The 20477-nt window shown below is 34.8% G+C and overlaps 1 protein-coding gene across 1 annotated transcript in view; it reads left to right on the top strand.

Annotated features, from left to right (window-relative positions):
• LOC149169396 (peroxidase 72-like) overlaps positions 1 to 20164 on the top strand; it is a 28770-nt gene extending 8606 nt beyond the window's left edge. The window contains exons 2-9 of the mRNA XM_089425178.1: positions 13264 to 13360; positions 13699 to 13751; positions 13836 to 13842; positions 18951 to 19003; positions 19293 to 19403; positions 19494 to 19685; positions 19832 to 19997; positions 20124 to 20164. Coding sequence (XP_089281304.1) covers positions 13264 to 13360; positions 13699 to 13751; positions 13836 to 13842; positions 18951 to 19003; positions 19293 to 19403; positions 19494 to 19685; positions 19832 to 19997; positions 20124 to 20164 — 720 coding nt within the window. The remainder of the gene's footprint in view (positions 1 to 13263; positions 13361 to 13698; positions 13752 to 13835; positions 13843 to 18950; positions 19004 to 19292; positions 19404 to 19493; positions 19686 to 19831; positions 19998 to 20123) is intronic.
• Positions 20165 to 20477: the final 313 nt, after the last annotated feature.

The raw sequence follows: 20477 nt of genomic DNA, 5'->3' as shown, positions 1-20477 counted from the left end.
GAACTCTTGTAAAGTATTCGTTCTTGTAAAAATATTGATTGATTGTATGTGCATTAGTTTCCTTTTGTTCATTTCAACATTAAGGAAATTGAAAAGAAAAACTTGCATTGTGCATCCTTCAAGTTCTTTTGCAAACCTTGTTTGAAGGAAATCTTTGGCATCTCTTGAAGACTGTATTTATTGAAGCTTGTATCATTCAGAAGGTGTATCTATCTAGGGCATCAATTGGTGGTATTATTATTGGTTAACCCACTAGTTTTATGTTGGAAATCTTTGACTCTGTATGATGACACATATCTTAAGGCCCTTTTGTTTGGTTATATGATCTTCGTCACCTTCAATAGTACTGTGACTTATTTGTTAGCTTAGTTTTGTAGAAAGTATGTGATTTGTGCAAAAATCATGCACTGTAGGCCAATGTTGGAGACTTGTCTAGGGTATATGAAGTGCTTGCTCTTGAAGCTACCATATATCCTAAATATTAACAAATAGTCTTGAGCCTAGTGAGAGTGATGGAGGATAAATTAAGGAAAAATTTTGAGGTACTCATCGAGTTCTGAAGCTAAAGACTCTATTTTGATTTGCGCATATTTGGAAACACGTTTAGGAAGACATCCAACATATTTATTTGAGAAAACTAATATGCAAAGGAGAACTCCTTTTGACACCAAGGTTTTCGAGTAGAATCTAAAGTGGATCTGAAGGTCATCTTTCTGAACCTTCTAAATCACTAAAATATCCAAAGATTATTTGCGAAATTGATTGGTGATCAAATACTTTTTTTGCAGCAACTTATTATGACTATTTTGGTTAAATTTCAAGGCAAGTCTCTAGCCTCAACTAGTAAAGGCTTTTACTAACTGAAGGTAAAGTTTGTTTCATTCATTGATACAATATACTATGGATATATCTTGTAAGAATAATTTGAAGCTCTCGAATTTTTATTTTGAACCATGGTAAAATTATATTATATGCCTCCACACTTGACGAGTAGATGCATTGTTCAAAGGAAAATCACTAAGATAAAAAAAATTGGAGTGGTCCAATGCAACCCATAAAACAAAAAAATGCGTTATTGCATTGCTCTCCATGAAGTCAAGATGTTATGTGGTGCTCCACAAATTCGTAATGAAGTCCACATTTTATTTCAACACATGACAATCATTTTCTCCATGAAGTCGACCTTTTATTTCAAAAATTGATCCTTTTAAAATGAGCCCTGAAGCCTTTTTTTCAAAATGGTTATTACAAAATCTTTTTAAATAATTATTTTCAAAAGCGTTTTTACAAAAAGGATTTATTTCAAAGTTTTTTTTTGAAGGGTGTTCTTAAGATTCATATAACACCTTGCTTTAAAAAGTGAGAATTATATATATATATATATATATATATATATATATATATATATATATATATATATATATATATATATATATATATATATATATATATATATATATATATATATAGATATATATATATTGTTTAAAAGATTTTTAGAAAAGGGGAGCCTATTCTATTGTAAGAAAAGGCATTTTTTTAAGATAAGAGGTGGCTTTTTATTTAAAAAAAATTTTAAAAAGGGGAATTAAAAAAAACAAACAAAGAGGCATACTTCCGCATTTGAAGGAATGGCTTCCTCCAGTTCTTTTCCATAGACCCCAATTCTGCTTGGAAAAAATTATGAGTTTTGGTCTTTCAGAATGAAGAGATTTCTGCAAGCCCAAGAGTGTTGGGATACACTTCACAATGCCAATGTAGAGCTGACCCAAGAACCATGGGAGACCATGACCAATAATCATAGTGATGCAACTATTGAACTCAGAAAGAAAGAACACGGAGCCAAATGTTGGATACAGAACTCAATCAATGACTGTGTCTTTGACAAGATAACTAGTGCATCCACAAAAAAATAATCTTGGGATATTTGGTAACAATACAATGAAGATTGTTAAATTGCAGACAATGAGAGATCAGTTCAAAACCTTGAATATGACTTGACACGAAGAATGTGGACCAGTACATGACTAGATTCATGGGAATAGTAAATAAGATGAAACTCATTGGTGAAACCATTAGAGATATGAAGGTTGTTGAAAAATACCTTTGAAGTTTGTCCAAGAAATATGACATGGTTGTAATAGCCATTCTGGAATCCAAAGATTTTACAACTTTCTCAATAGAACAGTTGACTAGATCACTTTTGGCACATGAAAAAAGACTCAACTTGGCATAAGATTCCATGGAACAAAATTTCAAAGAACAACTCTCTCTTTGTGGAGGCGGAGGCAGAGGATATAGAGGTGGAAACAAGCGAGGTAAAGGTTGAGGTAGAATAAAATTAGAACATCATTATGAAATCGAGAAATGGAGACCTCTAGAAAACCAAACACAAAGAAGTAGAACATTGAGAAAATCTAATGTTCAATGCTATTACTACAATAATTTTGGGCATTATGAAGAGAATCCTCTGAGACAATGTTTCTTTCTTGCCATCTTTCTGAAAACACTCGTAGCGAGAACCTTTGGTTTCTGGATAGTGGCTGCAATAGCTATATGATAGTTAACAAAATTTTTCTTTCTTATCTTGATTTTTCCACAAGATCAAAAATTACTCTTCGAGATTGTTCCTATATTAAAGCTGAAGGGAAAGGTACTATCCCTATTCTTACCAAACAAAAGTAGTAGAAATGCATACCTGATGTTTATTATGTTCCACATCTGAAGCATAACCTCATTAGTGTAGGTCAATTGATGGAACATGGTTATGATATAATATTCCAAGGGAACACATGTTATATCTATGAAAAACCACCCAATAGAAGACTGATAGAAAAGGTTGACAAAACTAAGAATAAGATGTTTCCATTGACTCGTAGAAGTTGAAATCTCTCATAGTCTCTTTCCCATAATATGTCAAGAATAGATGAGTGTCAGCTATGGAATTCTAGGTATGGCCATATCCCATTCAAGAGTCTAAGTCTGCTTCATAAACATTCTATGGCCATTGGTCTCCTTAGGCTACATGAAAAAGATTGTAATTGTGAAATTTGTATTATAGGAATGCATAAAAGAGATAGCTTTCTGAAATCTTCCTCTAGAGCATAAAACCTTTAGAGATATTCCATACAGATATATGTGGCCCATTGCAGACACAATGCATTGGTGGTAGTCTTTATTTTCTAACCTTCATTGATGATTATAGTAGGAAGATATGGGTGTATTTTCTCAAAAATAAATCAGATACATTCTCAATGTTCAAAGAATTCAAAGTAGAAGAAGAAAAGAAGAGTGGAAAGCCTTTAAATTTCCTTAGGTTAGATAGAGGAGGAGAGTACAACACCATTGACTTCAAAGCTTTTTGTCAACAACAAGGAATCAAAATGAACAACACAACAAGATATGCTCCACCAAAGAATGGAGTAGCAGAAAGAAAAAAACAGTCAATCATGAACATGGCCAGATATATGCTCTGTGAGAACAAGTTGTCAAATGACTATTGGGATGAAGCAGTTTTGATAGCAGTGTATGTTCTCAACAAATCTCCAACAACCAGTCTCCAAGATATAGTACCTCAAGAAGCATGGGATGGTGAAAAGGTAAATGTATCTCACTTTAGAATTTTTTTATCAGTAGGACTTTAAAATGTTCCTGAACAACTAAGAAAGAAGCTTGACAATAAAAGTGAAAGATATATTTTCTTATGCTATAATGAGAAGTCAAAGGCCTAAAAAATTTAGAATCTAGTTAACAAGAATTTTATTCTAAGAAGTGATGTTAAATTTTTTGAAAATAAATCTTGGTCTGATCTTGTTGATGAAGCTTCAAATCATTCCTTTTATCCACCACAACTACCAAGATTGTGGGTTCAAGAAGAGCCATACCATTCTAAAAATGGTACATCTTCAAGAAGTGAATCCAATAGTGATTAAACATCTTCAGAAGACAGTCACAAAAAAAGAAACATCAGAGAAATATATGAGAAAGAGCATGAGCTTGACTAGTAGAATATGTTTACATTTTTTTCATCTCAACCAACCATTTTGAAGAAGCAGTTAAAGAAAAGCATTGGGTTGATGCAATGGACCAATAAATTGTTACCATAGAGAAGAATCAGACCTGGGAATTAGTTGATCTCTCAAGAGAGAAAACCATAATTGGTGTAAAATGGGTATATAATACCAAGGTGAAGGAAAAAGGAGAGATTGAAAACATAAGGTAAGGATGGTTGCCAAAGGATTCTCACAACAATTTGGTATCAATTATGGTGAAACCTTTGCTCCAGTAGCAAGGTTAGACATTGTCAAAACCATTTTATCGACATAGCTCAACACCAATGGAAAATATATCATCTTAATGTAGAATTTTCCTTCTTAATGGTATATTGCAAGAAGAATTTTATTTAGAGTAGCCTCCTGGTTTTGAAGTTCCCAGACATGAGCATAAGGTATACATATTGAAGAAATATTTGTATGGTTTGAAGTAATCTCCAAGAGATTGGTACAGTCACATCTACACCTATCTCATCAAAAGTGGTTTTTGCAGAAGGAGCAATGAGTCAACCTTGTATACCAAAACTCATGAAGATAAAATTATTATTGTATGCCTTTATGTAGATGATGTTCTTTATCTAAGCAATATTATGTTAGAATATTTTGAAGAAGCAATGCAAATAGAGTTTTATGTGCTTGATCTAGGTGTCATGAAATACTTCTTAGGCATTGAAATTCAATAATCTACTAATGGCATTATTGTTGGTCAACAAAAATATGTAACTAATATCCTCCAAAAGCCCAGAATGACCAATTTCAAACCAGATGATACACCAATTTCTCAAGGCACCAAGCTGAGCAAAGAATATGTAGCACCATCAGTTGATCCCACACTATATATAAGTCTAGTTGGTAGCTTGTTGTATCTCACTTCAACTAGACATGATATCATGTTTACAACAAGTTTTATCTCCAGGTTTATGAAGTCACCTAAGATTTATCATTGGAAGGTTGCAAAAAGGTTCTCAAGTTATATTGCAGGGACCATAGACTATGGTTTGTTCTACACACATTCTAAAAATTGTTCACTTTTAGGTTATACAAGCAGTGATTATGTAGGTAGTCTAGATGATCGCAAAATTATCCTAGGGTATTATTTTCATCTTGGAACAAATCTGATTTCATAGGCGTCCAAGAAACAATCAATCGTTTCAATATCTTCTATAGAGGCAGAATATGTAGCAGCAAATTGAACAACTTGTCAAGCAGTGTGGTTGAGAAGATTATTGAAAGATATTTCAAATGTCCAGAAGGAGCCAACTCCTATTTATTGTGATAAAAGTTCTACAATTCCTATATAAACAAAAATCATGTTTTCCACAAAAAGAGCAAGAACATTGACACATGTTTTCATTTCATCCATGATCTTGTCAATGCTGGGGACATAGTACCTACTTTTCGTGGTTCCAAAGATCAACTTGCATATACTTTCACAAAGACATTGGGAAAAACTGTATTGAAATTTCAAAGAGAACAATTAGGCATTGTGAGTTCCTCTACTCGTAACAGTTGAGATTAGGAGGGGATGTTGAGATATTAATTTCACTAAATGATATGTGTCATCACATTGATTTCATTGTCTGCTAGGTGTCATAGTCAGTTTATTTTTACTTAAGTTTAGATGAGTTTTACTCCAATAATTTATTGTCGATGTTTTCAATGTATTCTATTTAACTATTTTGAATAATTAGAAGAGAAATATCTTCTCCGCGATTCCTCTTCATTCTTTGTCACACAAATGAGAGTCTTATTTTCAAGCTATACTTTCAATGATGCAAGTTATTTTCCCTTTTTAACTATGCGTGCAAGTTATTTTCCTTTTTTAGTTGTGCAACTGCCAGTGTTTTTCAAGGATTTAAGCCACAGAGGAGAGAAGACTCATCACTCATCAAATGAAGCATAGACACATATCAGAGATGACTCCCAAGACAGGCAGATTCAGCTCCCTAGTGAGTTAGCTTCATCGCCATCATCAGACTTCAGTTCCTTATGCAAAAACTCCAGATATATGAGGTACAAACTTCAATCTCATTTCCTTAGAGGACATGGTATGGTAAAGCAGTGAATGCATGCTTTATGTTCAATTTCCAAATGAAATTTGTATGTTATTTATGCCAAAAATGTGTACCATATAGGCTTACATAAATTCTTTCATTGTCTTTGCATCAATTCTCATATAATCCAAAGGTTAGCACGATAGAAAAAATGTAGTGATGAACCTAATGCCCCGATTTCAATACTAATGTACAAAATGATTTTATATGCGTATAAATACAAATTATTTATATTTCGCTTTACCAGATAAATATATCCGTCCAACAATAAATAAATCATTCATTGTAATTCAAAATTCATTAATTTTCACTTTCTAGATGAATATATGTGGCCATTACAAAAAGTTCTTCAGTTCATATGAGAATCAAGTGAAACACTTGTCCTCCTTAATAAATTTTAGTTTGTTTTCGATTAAGATTCTCTGTTAATTAAGTTAATGACTGTTAATTAAGTTATGAGTTTTTATAAATTTTATCTTCCTTTACTGAATAAGATACAAACTATAATTATTCTCTTTGTAGTGAAAACTTTAGTTATTCTCTTAAACCTTCACTATGGCTATAATTTAGTTACATGTATCCTATTGTAACATCAAAAAAATCATAGAGTAATCATCAATATCTAGTGTGTATATAGATATCCGGACAGACCAAACTTCTTACTTGTTCATTGGCCAAGTTCAAGAGGCAGTGTAAGTTTCCAAAAGCAGGCTCTCTAGCCATCTATGTCAGTTCACAAAGACTTTTACTTCATCAAGTTTTTGTAATATTCTTACATAGAGAAAATAAATGTAAATTAAAACATCTGGAAGTTTGAGACCCAACCCAACCAATGTCTACTTTCTGAATGTGTGTATATTTAGAATTTATAAAAGAATATTTAGTTTGCATAAACCAACAAATTAGCTTTGGATTATGGGACTATTACTTATATAAACATAAATTCTAGTAAGTGATATGTATTTATCAATGAAATAATATGTGTGAGTAAAGTGGGATGAGGAAAAAACACTTTCTTTTCATTGAAAAACAGAGATTACATTTACTGATATTTCTCTCATAGAGTCATTAATTCTCAAATATTTTTATACATAATTGTTCCAGTTTGTGTTTATTTTGTTTCCTATTCATTATATCTCTTGTAAAAATTTTATTCTATATGCACTTTCCTCCATAATATGATAACATATGTGTTGATCTAGACCCGTGATTCATTGCGCTATGTAACTCTAGTTCAACATTCTTGAACAAAGAAAAGGAAGTTGACCCCAAGAAAATCCCTCCCCTTAATACTTAATAATTAAGGCTCACTTTTCATTTAACTAAATCAAATATTTAGAAAAAACTATTAATTTCGCACGGGTTTCTTTTAAGGAATTCAAGTAAGGAAAACTAAAATTGACCAAGCACCAGTTTCTGAAACCCCAAAAATTATCTAAGAAGAGTCTTGTTGGAAAAAAAAGGTGGAATTAGCCTTAGAAGAGGTCCATAAAAAATTTGTATTGAATTTGGTTGATTTCTTTCAGGGCAGTAGAAAATGGCCCTGGCCTTGTCATATTATAGTTATATTTGGTTGACTTCTTTTAGGGTAGCATAAAATGGCCCTACCCTTGTCTTATCAGAATTCCTTTCATGAATCCTGTATGAAACAAATGAAACTGATTCTCAAAAAATAAATTTTATTTGAAATTAACAAACTGTGGGAAAAGAGATTAACATGGTACAAAAAAATAAAACATTCAAATAAAATGCTTCCCATTGTTTGTTTCTCCACATGATTTGATTGCAACAAACTTGGGAGATGTTTTGAAAACAAAAATTAAAGAAAACATAAATTTCCATCCACCTCGTGACATTTTCTTTTTTAGGGCTAAGAATGGCAACTGCATATCAAACACTAGATAATTATTATATTGAAAATTGTAACTACAACTTCAAAAAATGAGTGCATGTCATATTATCTAATTTTCTATTTCTTTACCTAGGAAGGGGATTTCATCAAGGTTATGCTTCTCTTAATGGAAGTGAATTTGAATCCCTCATAATAGATGCATAATTTTCACTATTTCAAAATTTACCTTCTAGTTCAAGACATTTTGCAATGTACTTAGGAGGGTAATATGGGATATTGAGGGAGGTATCCAAATGTAATAATAGTAAAATCTTAGATATTTCTATAAAGGTCATCATTAGAAAATAAGGCTTACGTAATAGTAAATATTTTAGAGAAGGAACCTTGTAGTAATACTAAGGCTTCTTACAATATTTGTAATCGCGTTATGATATAGGTCTTATTTATTAATGATAATATTTACAACAATACTTGAGAATCTATTATATGTTCCAGTGACTCGTAATGAACATAATTCGGTGACATATAATGTCCTAAATTCCTCAATGAACTTGAAACCTGCAAGCTTGAAACTTTTCAATATCCACACTGAGTTACTTATACCATTAGCTCCTAACCACAATAATTAAGCCTAAAAATATTACATTTATGAAATTTAAGGGTTTTGAATCTAATTCTACAATAAAAATAGTATTTTCCCTCATGATTATACATATGATTTCTCTAGGAGTATAGTCTCTCATGTAGCACATCAAACTATAAATGTGAATAAATTTATCTATTCAAATTTTTAGTTAGTTATACTTTTCTAATTATCGAGTTCTTTTTTTAATTGATTTTCAAATATAAATTGTGCAAATTAAAATTGGTTTTCATAGATAATCACATATTCTCTATTCCACTCATTTCCCATTGCAATGGAAAAAAGTTCATTAGCTTCACAAATTAGACTACCCCTTTCCCAACAGAAATATTCCATAGTGGCATTAAAAAAAATCCAAAACAAATAATATCAAGAAGCAAAAAAAGTCTTTGAAGCAAGGCTATGGGTAGCTGTGAAATTCACTCAATATTATAGTGGAGGAGCAAGTGGAACAACTAGTTCAAAGGTTTTCTTTTGCCCTTATTGTAAAACACAAAAATCAGAAAATGTAGGAAGAGTTTGATGACATTTACATGGAATGGGGAAAAAAGAAAAAATAACTTTGTGTCTAAGTGTACCTAAAACAGAGAAATCTTCCTACATAAAAAATTTATTGAACTTTAAAAGTTGAGATGTATTGTTGAAGGTTTAATTGAAACCAACAATAATCCTAGTGGATTAACAGTACGTTGTCCACACTCTTATTCTCAAAATTAGGTTTTTGTTTCCCACCTTGAAAAGTTATGGGATGTAAAAGGGAGGGGAAATCTTGATGCATCCATTGGACGATTGTTTTCAAAAATGACATAGCTTTCAATCTTTGCAGGTCTTCTTATTGGAAGGAAATGGTGAGGGATCTAGTTAAAACTACTCCTAAAGGTTACAAACCTCCTATTTATGAAAATATGAGGATAGTAATGTTATCTTAAGAGAGGGCTCGGGTTGACGCTGTAATTCATGACATTAAATATAGTTTGAAGAAATATGGGGTCACCATTGTCTCAGATGGTTGGATAGATGTCAACCATCATCCCCTTATTAATATTTTGGTTTCTATCCCAAAAGGAGTTATGTTCATAAAATCCCATGATACCATAAGAAATACATAATATGGTCCATATCTAACTGGTCTCTTCAAAGAGGCAAATAGAGGAGGTTGGAAGAGAAAACATGGTCCAAATTATTACAGATAGTGCCTCAAACAATGTCCTTGTTAGGGGATTGATTGAGGATGAATACAAAATAATTTTTTGGACTCCTTTTTCTGTGCACTCCATTAATTTGCTCCTAAAAGATATTAATAACATTACATGAGTTACAAAAACTATAACTAAATCAAAGATGCTATGAAATTTTATTATTAATTATGCAACATCGATAGCTATTTATAGTAAATATGAAAATATTTAGTTTCTTCGATGTGTCGATACTAGATTTGCATCTAAATTCATTATGTTTCAGCGCCTTATTAAAATGCATCAATCTTTGAGAGAGATGGTGGTATCGATGGATTGGCATAGGTGAAAGGGTTCTCATATTGGGGATAGCCCAAAAGTTTAGAAAATTATTATTGGTTTTTCGTCAGAGGATTTCTAGCAGCGGGTGGAGGATATAGTCACCTTCAGTACACCTATTATTTCCACCCTTCTCATATTTTATAGTGATCAACTATGCTTAGGCAATGTGTTTGAGAGTATGGATCAAATGAGAGAGAAGGTTCATGACATAATGGAAGATGAAAATTCTAGGATTGACAAAGACACAAAAAATGAAGTGTGGGAACTTAGTCTGACAAGGTGGGAAATGCTTCATAACCCTCTTCATTCAATTTCTTTCCTACTCAATCCTAAGTGGTTTTATAAGAAATCATCTTCAGATGTAGAGGTGATGCAAAATTGGGACACTTTTATAAGTAGGTATTATGATCATCAGGATCACACTAATTTACGACTTGAGTTGAGAAAGTGCTTGAGATAAGAAGACCACTTTGAAAATGATGACTATTCATACAATAGAGAACAACTTGGACCCATATACTTGTAGATGAAATATGATACAGAGACTCCATTGCTTCATCAATTGGCTATTTGTTTGCTTTCACAGATATGCCTAATAACAAATACCTTTAATGTATTGATTTATTGTTTAAGCAATTAAGTCTAATGCTCGTTTTGGATTATTTTCCTTTTAAGATTTAAGATGTCTATTGCTAACATAATGCTAATTTTTATTTCATAGATGAGTAGTTCATCTGCATGTGAAAGAAACTGGAGTGAATATTCTTTTATAAATTCGACAAAGAGGAATCTTCTAGGCACAAAAATGGCACAAGATTTTGTTTTGTACACTCAAATCTACGTTTGTTATCTTGGCAACAACTAGAGTACAAAAATGGACCCACGAGAATGTGGGATTATGGTGGTTCACAAGATGATGGAGATGATGAGCTTCCACTTGAGGTGCTACAAGAAAATTCTAAAGACATGCTTGATAATACCAATACGTTTATTGACCAAAATAATGCTTTTAGAATTGGCTCAAGCTCAACAACTATTCTAGAAAATGAGCTTGAAAATTTAGATTATTAAGTTTACTTGCATTTTGCATATGAATTATTAGAAGTATATCTATATATATATATATATATATACACACACACACACACACACACACACACACACACACGTTTAATTATTTATATTTCAATTCTCTTGTTCTCATAAGTGTTTGCTATAATTTTAGAAATAATGATTGGGTAAATTTTTGGATCTACAAAATTATCACTTCTTTTTAAAACGGAATCACTATTTATGAATGTTTCTTTACAATTTCACAAATGGAAATATTGGATGTTTATAATTAATGCTTTGTTTTATATTATTGACCTTTAATCTTGTTTTTTCTTATAAGCGAAACCTCCCAACTTTGTTTCTTGTTTCACGTTTCATTTCCATTTCTGGTAACATAGATTGGCTCTCCCTCTTAAACATATCAATGGCTAGACCATCGAAGCTACCAGACATAGAGTAATCATCTAAATTATAAAGTTGCTAGAGCAATGCCCGCAATTTCCTAATAACACTAATGATTATGATCTCTCTGTGATTTCCTAGTACCACAATGATTACGATATCTAAGACCTTCTTGTGATGCCATATTTATGTATCCTCGGTGGTCCTAGTCTGTACTTGCTAAACCCCCTCTTTTGATTAGTTCATCATTATGTTCTAAGAGGTGAATGGCCCAGGTATCCAATCCCTCCATTTAAATTTTAAATTTTAAACCCACCAACTTTAATTGAATTCAACTCCATTCAGAAAAGAGTGGGACATGATAATGGAGCCCTGGGCTAATGACATTTGGTTGAGGGAAGTCATCGAAATGAAGTCACCATAGGTTGTAGCGACCAGATTATGTACATTGACGAGTGGTCGTCAGATGACCATAGTTTATGAATGCCCATCCAACATCCGGCTGACAGAGTCTCAATCACATGTCCGCTATTTGAGCAAAATTCCATGAATGGTTGCTTTTTAAAGGACTTTTATATACGAAGATTCATGAAGAGAATCACGTTGAAGCTTTTGAAAGTGGAATTGTACTTTATTGGTGCAAATATTTAGCTTCTTGCTTCCTATTTTATAGGGAAAAAAAGGAAGGTAAGGTACTAGGCAGGATAAATGAATTTGAAACATAAAAACAACCATGGCGGCTACCTGCCCTTGGAACTTTCAGATGTTACGCTTTCTACCTGTGAATCGTTTCGAACGATGGACCGCTAAATATTCATTCATGCAATATGGGACAACTAGTATTCATCTAGAATTAATGCCTTACTAGGATATGTGTATTCTTTTGTAGTTTTTCTAATAACTAATAGACAGGAAAACCTACAGCCTTGCTGACTTACCAATTATTTAGTAACAATTAAAGATTTGAATGAGTATCATGCCGCGTAGGTTTTGGTTTAGGGTAGTAGCTAAGTGGTCTTCTTCCTATTATTTATTCAATACTTTAATTCAATGTTAACGTCCATCCATTCATATAAATAAATGTCCACATAACCAACAACTACAACCTCTTCTTCCTTTCTTGTTCCTTTATGTTGATTGACAGATTGGGATAACAATTCGTTCATTCATGAGAATGATGGCCATAACTATGTCGCCCCTTAGTAATTAAATATTTGAATCTATCATCATCATACCGCATAAGGTGTGGTCAAGTAGGGTAGTTGAACGGTCTTCTTACATTGAAATTTTCAACTTTAACGCAGTGAAGGACTGCCCATGCATCAATATAAATAAACGTCCACGTAACGAAAATCTACAATCTCTTCTTCCTTTCGTGTTCCTTGGGTTGATTCATACATTGGGATAGCAGTTTGTTGATTCATGAGAATGATGGCCATAACTATGTCGCCCCGCCTCTCCCTTATCCCTCTTTTGCTACTTTGTTCGCTACAGGCATTCATAATGTCATTCCCGATGTCGTACCCTTAGCCTACTAATAACTTGATTCTGCATTTTGTTGGAATTTTCTGATAAATCCCATAACAAACAGACAAAAAATCGCACTCTGTTTTTACACAGAAAAACAGAAAAATTCGCTTGCTGGAAACGGTGTTTCAGCAACACAGTTTTTTTTCAGTTGCTGAAACAGGTGTTTCAGCAACAGTGTTTTAGCAACGTAAAAATTTTTCAGTTGCTGTTCGTGGTGTTTCAGCAACGGTGTTTCAGCAACGTAATTTTGACGTCAGGTAATTTTTGAGTTACGACGTGTTTCAGCAACGCTGATCGTCGTGTTTCAGCAACGGTGACGGTATAACAGCAACAGGAAAAATTTAACTTGTATTTATCAAAATAAACTAACTGTTACAGATTTGTCTTCCTCATACAGAGGGAATTTCAAAACTTCTATTGCTGAACATCTACTTCAGAAATTCACTAAGGAACGATTATGTTCCACACAGATGAACATAAAAAACAAATTACATTCAAATTTCTGCACTGCTGTGCATTTCACTGTTCTGAAATTATTCTTCTTCCTCTTCTTCACGCTGCTGCATGCTTTCCTCTGTTCTGTGTGATTCTTCAGCTGCTGTTGCTGCTTCTTCTAACATTCTAACTTTAAAACAGAACTGCTGTGCGGTATTTATATGAAGAAAAATATCTGATTAAAACAATAAAATATTACAAAATATCCTTTAATGTTTATCACTGAATTTATTGCAGCAAGGCGGTGATGCCTTTATCAAAATCAAGTCGGCTGTCTGCAGGGGAAATCAGCTGGAACTTTAATGCATATTTATGTGCAAAAATATCAAAGGCGACTTTGCTGCACCGAACAGGCTGAAACATTTACTGCAAATCAGATTCATGTACAGCTGTTCATTGTTGCAGTTGGAATTAAATTCCAACACTCCCCCTTAATTTCAACTGCTGCATACCCAGACATTTTCTGAAATGATCAAAACCTTTCTTTGCTAATGGTTTTGTCAAGATGTTTGCAAGCTGATCCTCTGTTCTGCAGTGCTGCAAAACAATCTCACCATTGTTAACCAATTCACGTATGAAGTGATATTTGGTGTCTATGTGCTTTGTTCTTTTATGAAAAACAGAGTTTTTAGACAATGCTATTGCTGAGCTATTGTCACAGTAAATGGTTGTGCCATTTTCTTGTTCATGACACAAATCTTTGAGAACTCTTCTCAGCCATACTGCTTGGCATGCTGCTGCTGTTGCTGCCACATACTCTGCCTCTGCTGTTGACAAAGCCACAACTGGTTGCTTCTTGGAAGCCCATGAGATGGCTCCCGATCCCATATGAAACACATATCCCGATGTGCTTTTCCTATCATCAACACTACCAGCCCAGTCACTGTCAGTGTAACCTGTCAACATGAAACTTTCAGAAGAGGAGTATAAAATACCAAACCCCTTCGTTCCATTCACATACCTTAGAATTCTCTTGGCTGCCTGCCAATGAGTCTCTTTCGGTCTTTCCATAAATCTGGAGATTAAACTCACAGCGTGCATAATGTCCGGCCTAGTTGCAGTCAAGTACATAAGGCTGCCAACTATGCTCTTGTACAATTTTGGATCAAAATATTTGCTGCTGTCTTCTTTGGTTAATTTCAGCCCCACTACTGTTGGAGTCACAGCAGCCTTGCTGTTCTGCATGTTAAATCTCTTCAAAACAGCTTCTACATATTTATCTTGAGAAATGAAAACACCATTTTCACTTTGGTCTACTTCAATTCCAAGAAAATATCTTAAGAAGCCTAAGTCAGTCATTTCAAATTCACTCTTCATGACTGCTTTAAAATCAGCAATGAGAGAAGCATCATTGCTAGTAAAAATCAGATCATCTACATATAAAACAACAATAATAATCTTACCGTCATTCTGCTTTATGTAGAGTGTGGGTTCACCATCACACTTATCAAACCCATTCTCAATCAGATAAGCATCAATTCTGCTATACCATGCTCTTGGAGCTTGCTTCAGCCCATAAAGAGCCTTCTTCAGTTTACAAATTTTATGCTCTTGTCCTTCAACTTCATAGCCCGGAGGTTGATCAACATAAACCTCTTCTTTTAACACTCCATTCAGGAATGCAGATTTAACATCCATCTGATAAATCTTCCATTTGTGTTGTGCTGCAATAGACAACACTGTTCTGACTGTTTCCATCCTTGCTACTGGTGCAAAGGTTTCATCATAGTCTCTGCCTTGTTGCTGCTTGTAGCCTTTCACAACAAGCCTTGCTTTGTGCCTGTCAATCTTACCTTCGGCATTACTCTTGGTCTTATAAACCCACTTAACTCCAATGGCATCTTTGCCTTTAGGGAGATCCACTAACTCCCATGTTTTACTCTTCTGTATTGCACCAATTTCTTCATTCATTGCTTCAATCCATTTATCTTCATTTACAGCATCTTCAAAATGGATTGGGTCATCAATATGACAATACAAAGCGAATAATGAATTCAGACCGGTATTGTTACTTACCTCTCCTTGTTCATAAATCTCACTCAGATTTCTGAATCTTGGTCTTCTTGGTGTGCTTGGAGTTCCATCCGAACTTGAGGGTGTATTTGATCCCTGTGCTGTTTCAGCAGTTGCTGTTTGTGGTGTAACAGCAACTGTTCTTCCTTGACTTCTCAAGGCTGTTCGGATTCCAGCTTGTGGTGTGGTTTGTTGTACTTGCTGTGGTGTAGGAGGAGCCACCAAGGAAGGATTATTTGCTGCTGTCCCTTCCTCTTCTTCTTCATGAGACACTATTGTCTTCACATTCACTGTTTTATCCAAGCTTCCATCCCAAGCTTCATCTTCAATGAACTGCACATCTCTGCTTACTATTAACTTCTTGGTGGATGGATTATAGAGTTTGTATGCTTTTGACTCATCACAATAGCCAATAAAGACACACTTCTCCCCCTTACTATCAAGCTTTTTCCTTAGCTGATCCGGTACATGTGCATATGCCACACAACCGAATACTCTCATGTGAGTGACAGTTTGCTTTTGACCACTCCATGCCTCTTCTGGTATTCTGTTCATAACAGCTTTAGTTGGGCATCTATTCAAGATGTAAACTGCGCAAGTAACAGCTTCTGCCCAATACTCATACGGCAAGTGTTTTGCCTTCAGCATACTTCTGACCATGTCAAGAATGGTCCTATTCTTTCTTTCAGCAACACCGTTTTGCTGAGGTGTATACCTTGCTGTGAACTGCTTTTGTATGCCATTTTCTCTGCAAAAACGCAGAAATTCTTGGGAGATGTACTCTCCTCCTCTATCTGTTCTGAGCACTTTGATATAATGCCCACTCTGCTTTTCAACAAGAGTTTTGAAGTGGCGGAATTTCTCAAACACTTCACTCTTCTGTTTCAGCATATACACCCATGTTTTTCTGGTGTAATCATCAATAAAAGTTAAAACATATCTATTTCCAGCAAATGATGGTATTTGCATCGGTCCACACACATCAGAGTGAACTATTTCCAAGGGTGCTTTTGCCCTTATACTCTTTCCTGCTGGAAAGCTTTCCTTATGTTGCTTGCCCAAGATGCAGCCTTCACAAAGGCTGTCCGGTTTCTCAATCAACGGCAATCCCTTTACCATGCCCTTTCTGTGCAACAGATTCAGGCCTCCGAAATTGAGATGTCCAAATCTCAAATGCCACAACCAATTCACATCTTTCACCTGTTCTTGAAAGACTTCTTGTGTTACAGCCGCAATAGTTCTGCCTTCCTTCAAATCTGCACTGAGTTTGAGAGGAAACATTCTATTGCTAGTCATCTGCACCTGTGCAATGATCTTCTTACTTGGAGGTATGTCTCTGATAGTACACAAATCATCTTTGAAGAACACGTTGTAACCTTTGTTCATGAGCTGTCCAATGCTCAAAAGATTACATTTCAGACCAGGTACATAGTATACAGCTTGCACAGTCATCTGTTCTCCATTTTTTGCTCGGATATTGACACTGCCTTTACCCTTGACAGTTATCTTATCATCAGTCCCTGTTGTTACCTCAGATTTCACATTTTCATCCAGATTGGCAAACATTGCAATATTTCCAGTCGTGTGATTACTACAACCTGAGTCTAAGAACCAAAAATCATCTTGTTTGTCTTGTGCTATGTTACATGTTAACAGCACATTCTTTGGGTTCTTATCTTCTTCATTTGCAAAATTAACATTCTGCCTATTGTTCATGTAATTTTGTTTTTTCTTGCATTCATTGGCATAGTGTCCAAATTTTTTACAATAATGACATTGGACTTGGGATTTGTCATACCTTTGTCCATGAGCTTGCTGTTTGCTTGAACCTTCAGCTTGGTTCTGATTGCAGCTCCTTCCGCTTGTGCTAGCAGGGTAATTTCTGCCTCTGTTTTGGCTTCTTCCACGACCTCTGTAATTTTCTCTGCCTCTACCTCTTCTTTGGCCAAAAGACATCTGAGTCTTGAATGCTTGCTCAAAAGAGGAATCTGTTCCTCTACTCAGTCTGTGTTCATGAGACAACAGAGAAGCACTCAGCTCATCTACCGTGAACTGTGAGAGATCTTTTGTTTCTTCTATTGCCACCACAATAGATTCAAACCTTGAGGGTAAACATCTCAAGATTTTCTCTACAATCCTTCTATCTTCAAGAATCTCACCATGAGATCTTATCTGGGTTATCAATCCAATAACCTGAGTGAAGAATGAATCTATTGTATCAGATTCCTTCATGCTGAGATTTTCAAAGTCTCTCCTCAACATCTGCAACTTTACAGTCTTCACCTTCTCCATGCCTTGATAGACAGTTTGGAGAATATCCCATGCCTCTTTGGACTTTTTTGCTGCTGCAATCCGCGGAAAAACACTTTCATGTACTGATTGGAAGAGGAAAAAGAGGGCTTTGGCATCCTTCTTTCTGTCACCCTTCAATTGGTCTCTTTCTGCTGCTGTCAAAGCAGCCAGTGCTGTTGCATCTGCAGGTTCAGCATAACCTGTTTCAACCAGCTCCCATATTCCTTGAGAAGCAAACAATGCTTTCATTGTTATGGACCAATAACTGTAATTTTTCCCATTAAACTGAGGCAGTTGGGGATTTGTCAAACCTGTTCCAGCATCTGCCATCTTAACCTGTACTGGTAAAGAAAAGATACTGACTGTATTTTGAAAAAACAAGCAAAAACTTTCTCTGCTGAAAAATCTGCTCAACAAACTTCTTACAGCTCCTACAGTGAAAAACAATCTCTGTTTTTGACTCACTGAGTGCCTAGACTAGCTCTGATACCATGTTGGAATTTTCTGATAAATCCCATAACAAACAGACAAAAAATCGCACTCTGTTTTTACAGAGAAAAACAGAAAAATTCGCTTGCTGGAAACGGTGTTTCAACAACACAGTTTTTTTTCAGTTGCTGAAACAGGTGTTTCAGCAACAGTGTTTCAGCAACGTAAAAAATTTTCAGTTGTTGTTCGTGGTGTTTCAGCAACGTAATTTTGACGTCAGGTAATTTTTGAGTTACGACGTGTTTCAGCAACGCTGATCGTCGTGTTTCAGCAACGGTGACGGTATAACAGCAACAGGAAAAATTTAACTTGTATTTATCAAAATAAACTAACTGTTACAGATTTGTCTTCCTCATACAGAGGGAATTTCAAAACTTCTATTGCTGAACATCTACTTCAGAAATTCACTAAGGAACGATTCTGTTCCACACAGATGAACATAAAAAACAAATTACATTCAAATTTCTGCACTGCTGTGCATTTCACTGTTCTGAAATTATTCTTCTTCCTCTTCTTCACGTTGCTGCATGCTTTCCTCTGTTCTGTGTGATTCTTCAGCTGCTGCTGCTGCTTCTTCTAACATTCTAACTTTAAAACAGAACTGCTGTGCGGTATTTATATGCTGAAAAATATCTGATTAAAACAATAAAATATTACAAAATATCCTTTAATGTTTATCACTGAATTTATTGCAGCAAGGCGGTGATGCCTTTATCAAAATCAAGTCGGCTGTCTGCAGGGGAAATCAGCTGGAACTTTAATGCATATTTATGTGCAAAAATATCAAAGGCGACTTTGCTGCACCGAACAGGCTGAAACATTTACTGCAAATCAGATTCATGTACAGCTGTTCATTGTTGCAGTTGGAATTAAATTCCAACACATTTTTGTGACCATTCATGCCCCATGGCCAAAGAAATAGTTCAATCGGTCGTACAGAAGGTGGTGATGAAGGAAGCTCGAATGGCAACATCCTTACTTAGGCTTCACTTCCATGATCATTTTGTTCAGGTCATCATTATTTTCCATATGCACATTAATCTAATTTCTATTAGTTGTAAAATGTATGTATTTATTAGTGAAATTTTAATGGCATGATAGGGGTGCGACACATCTTTGCTGTTGGATAACAGTTTAACCATTGTGAGTGAGAAGGGATCAAATCCCAACAATAACTCTGCAACAGGATTTGAAGTCATTGATCATATTAAGTGTGAGCTAGAGAAGACCTGTCCCAAAACTGTATCCTGTGCAGATATTCTTGCTATTTTAGCTCGTGACTCAGTGGTCCTGGTAATAAATCATATACTAATCTCTTTACTAGCCAGTATCTTAGTATAACATATATAGATCTCTTTGCTAGCACTTGATTTCCATGACAATATTATAATCTAGTAACTAATAGTTCCTTGTGATATGTTATAAATGAATAATATCAGAGTGGAGGTCGGGTCTGGGAAGTTTTACTGGAGAGAAGAGATTTGAGGATTGCAAGTTTGAGTGGGTCCAACAACAATATCCCACTGCTCAACTCAACTCTCCAAACCCTCATTATCAAGTTTAAAGGCCAGGGTCTCGATGAGGTAGACTTGGTGGCCCTTTCAGGTATACACATTGTATTTATAACTTGCAGCATCATAATTTGCAGCTCAATCATTTCATTTTGTAGCATTCAATATTAATTGGAGATTATTAAGTAGTGAAATACAAATACAAATGCTAATTACGTAGGAAGTCACAAGATCGGCCAATCTCGATGCACAAGTTTCTGATAGAGTCTTTACAACCAGAGTGGAAATGGATAGCCAGACTCCAACCTGGACAAATCTTTCTATAGTCGGCTCATATTTGGGTGTCCGAAATCGGGAGGAGATAATAACTTGTCCCCATTGGATTTTGTGAGTCCTACCAAAGTCGACAACTACTACTTCAAGAACTTGTTGAGCAGGTATGGACTGTTGAACTCAAATGAAGAATTGTTTTCCAAGGGCTAAGGGAAAACGATGGAAACTGTGAATGCTTACGCAAAAAATGAAGAGCTTTTTCTCGAACAGTTTGCAGAATTGATGGTGAAGATGAGGAACA

The sequence above is a fragment of the Pinus tabuliformis genome, chromosome 4_2 (genome assembly GCF_031772625.1).
Source record: "Pinus tabuliformis cultivar Carrire ecotype Pingquan chromosome 4_2, CPIR1, whole genome shotgun sequence".
Taxonomy (NCBI): Eukaryota; Viridiplantae; Streptophyta; class Pinopsida; order Pinales; family Pinaceae; genus Pinus; species Pinus tabuliformis.
Note: the sequence above shows the minus strand (reverse complement) of the source record. Positions and strands in the feature narration are given on the sequence as shown.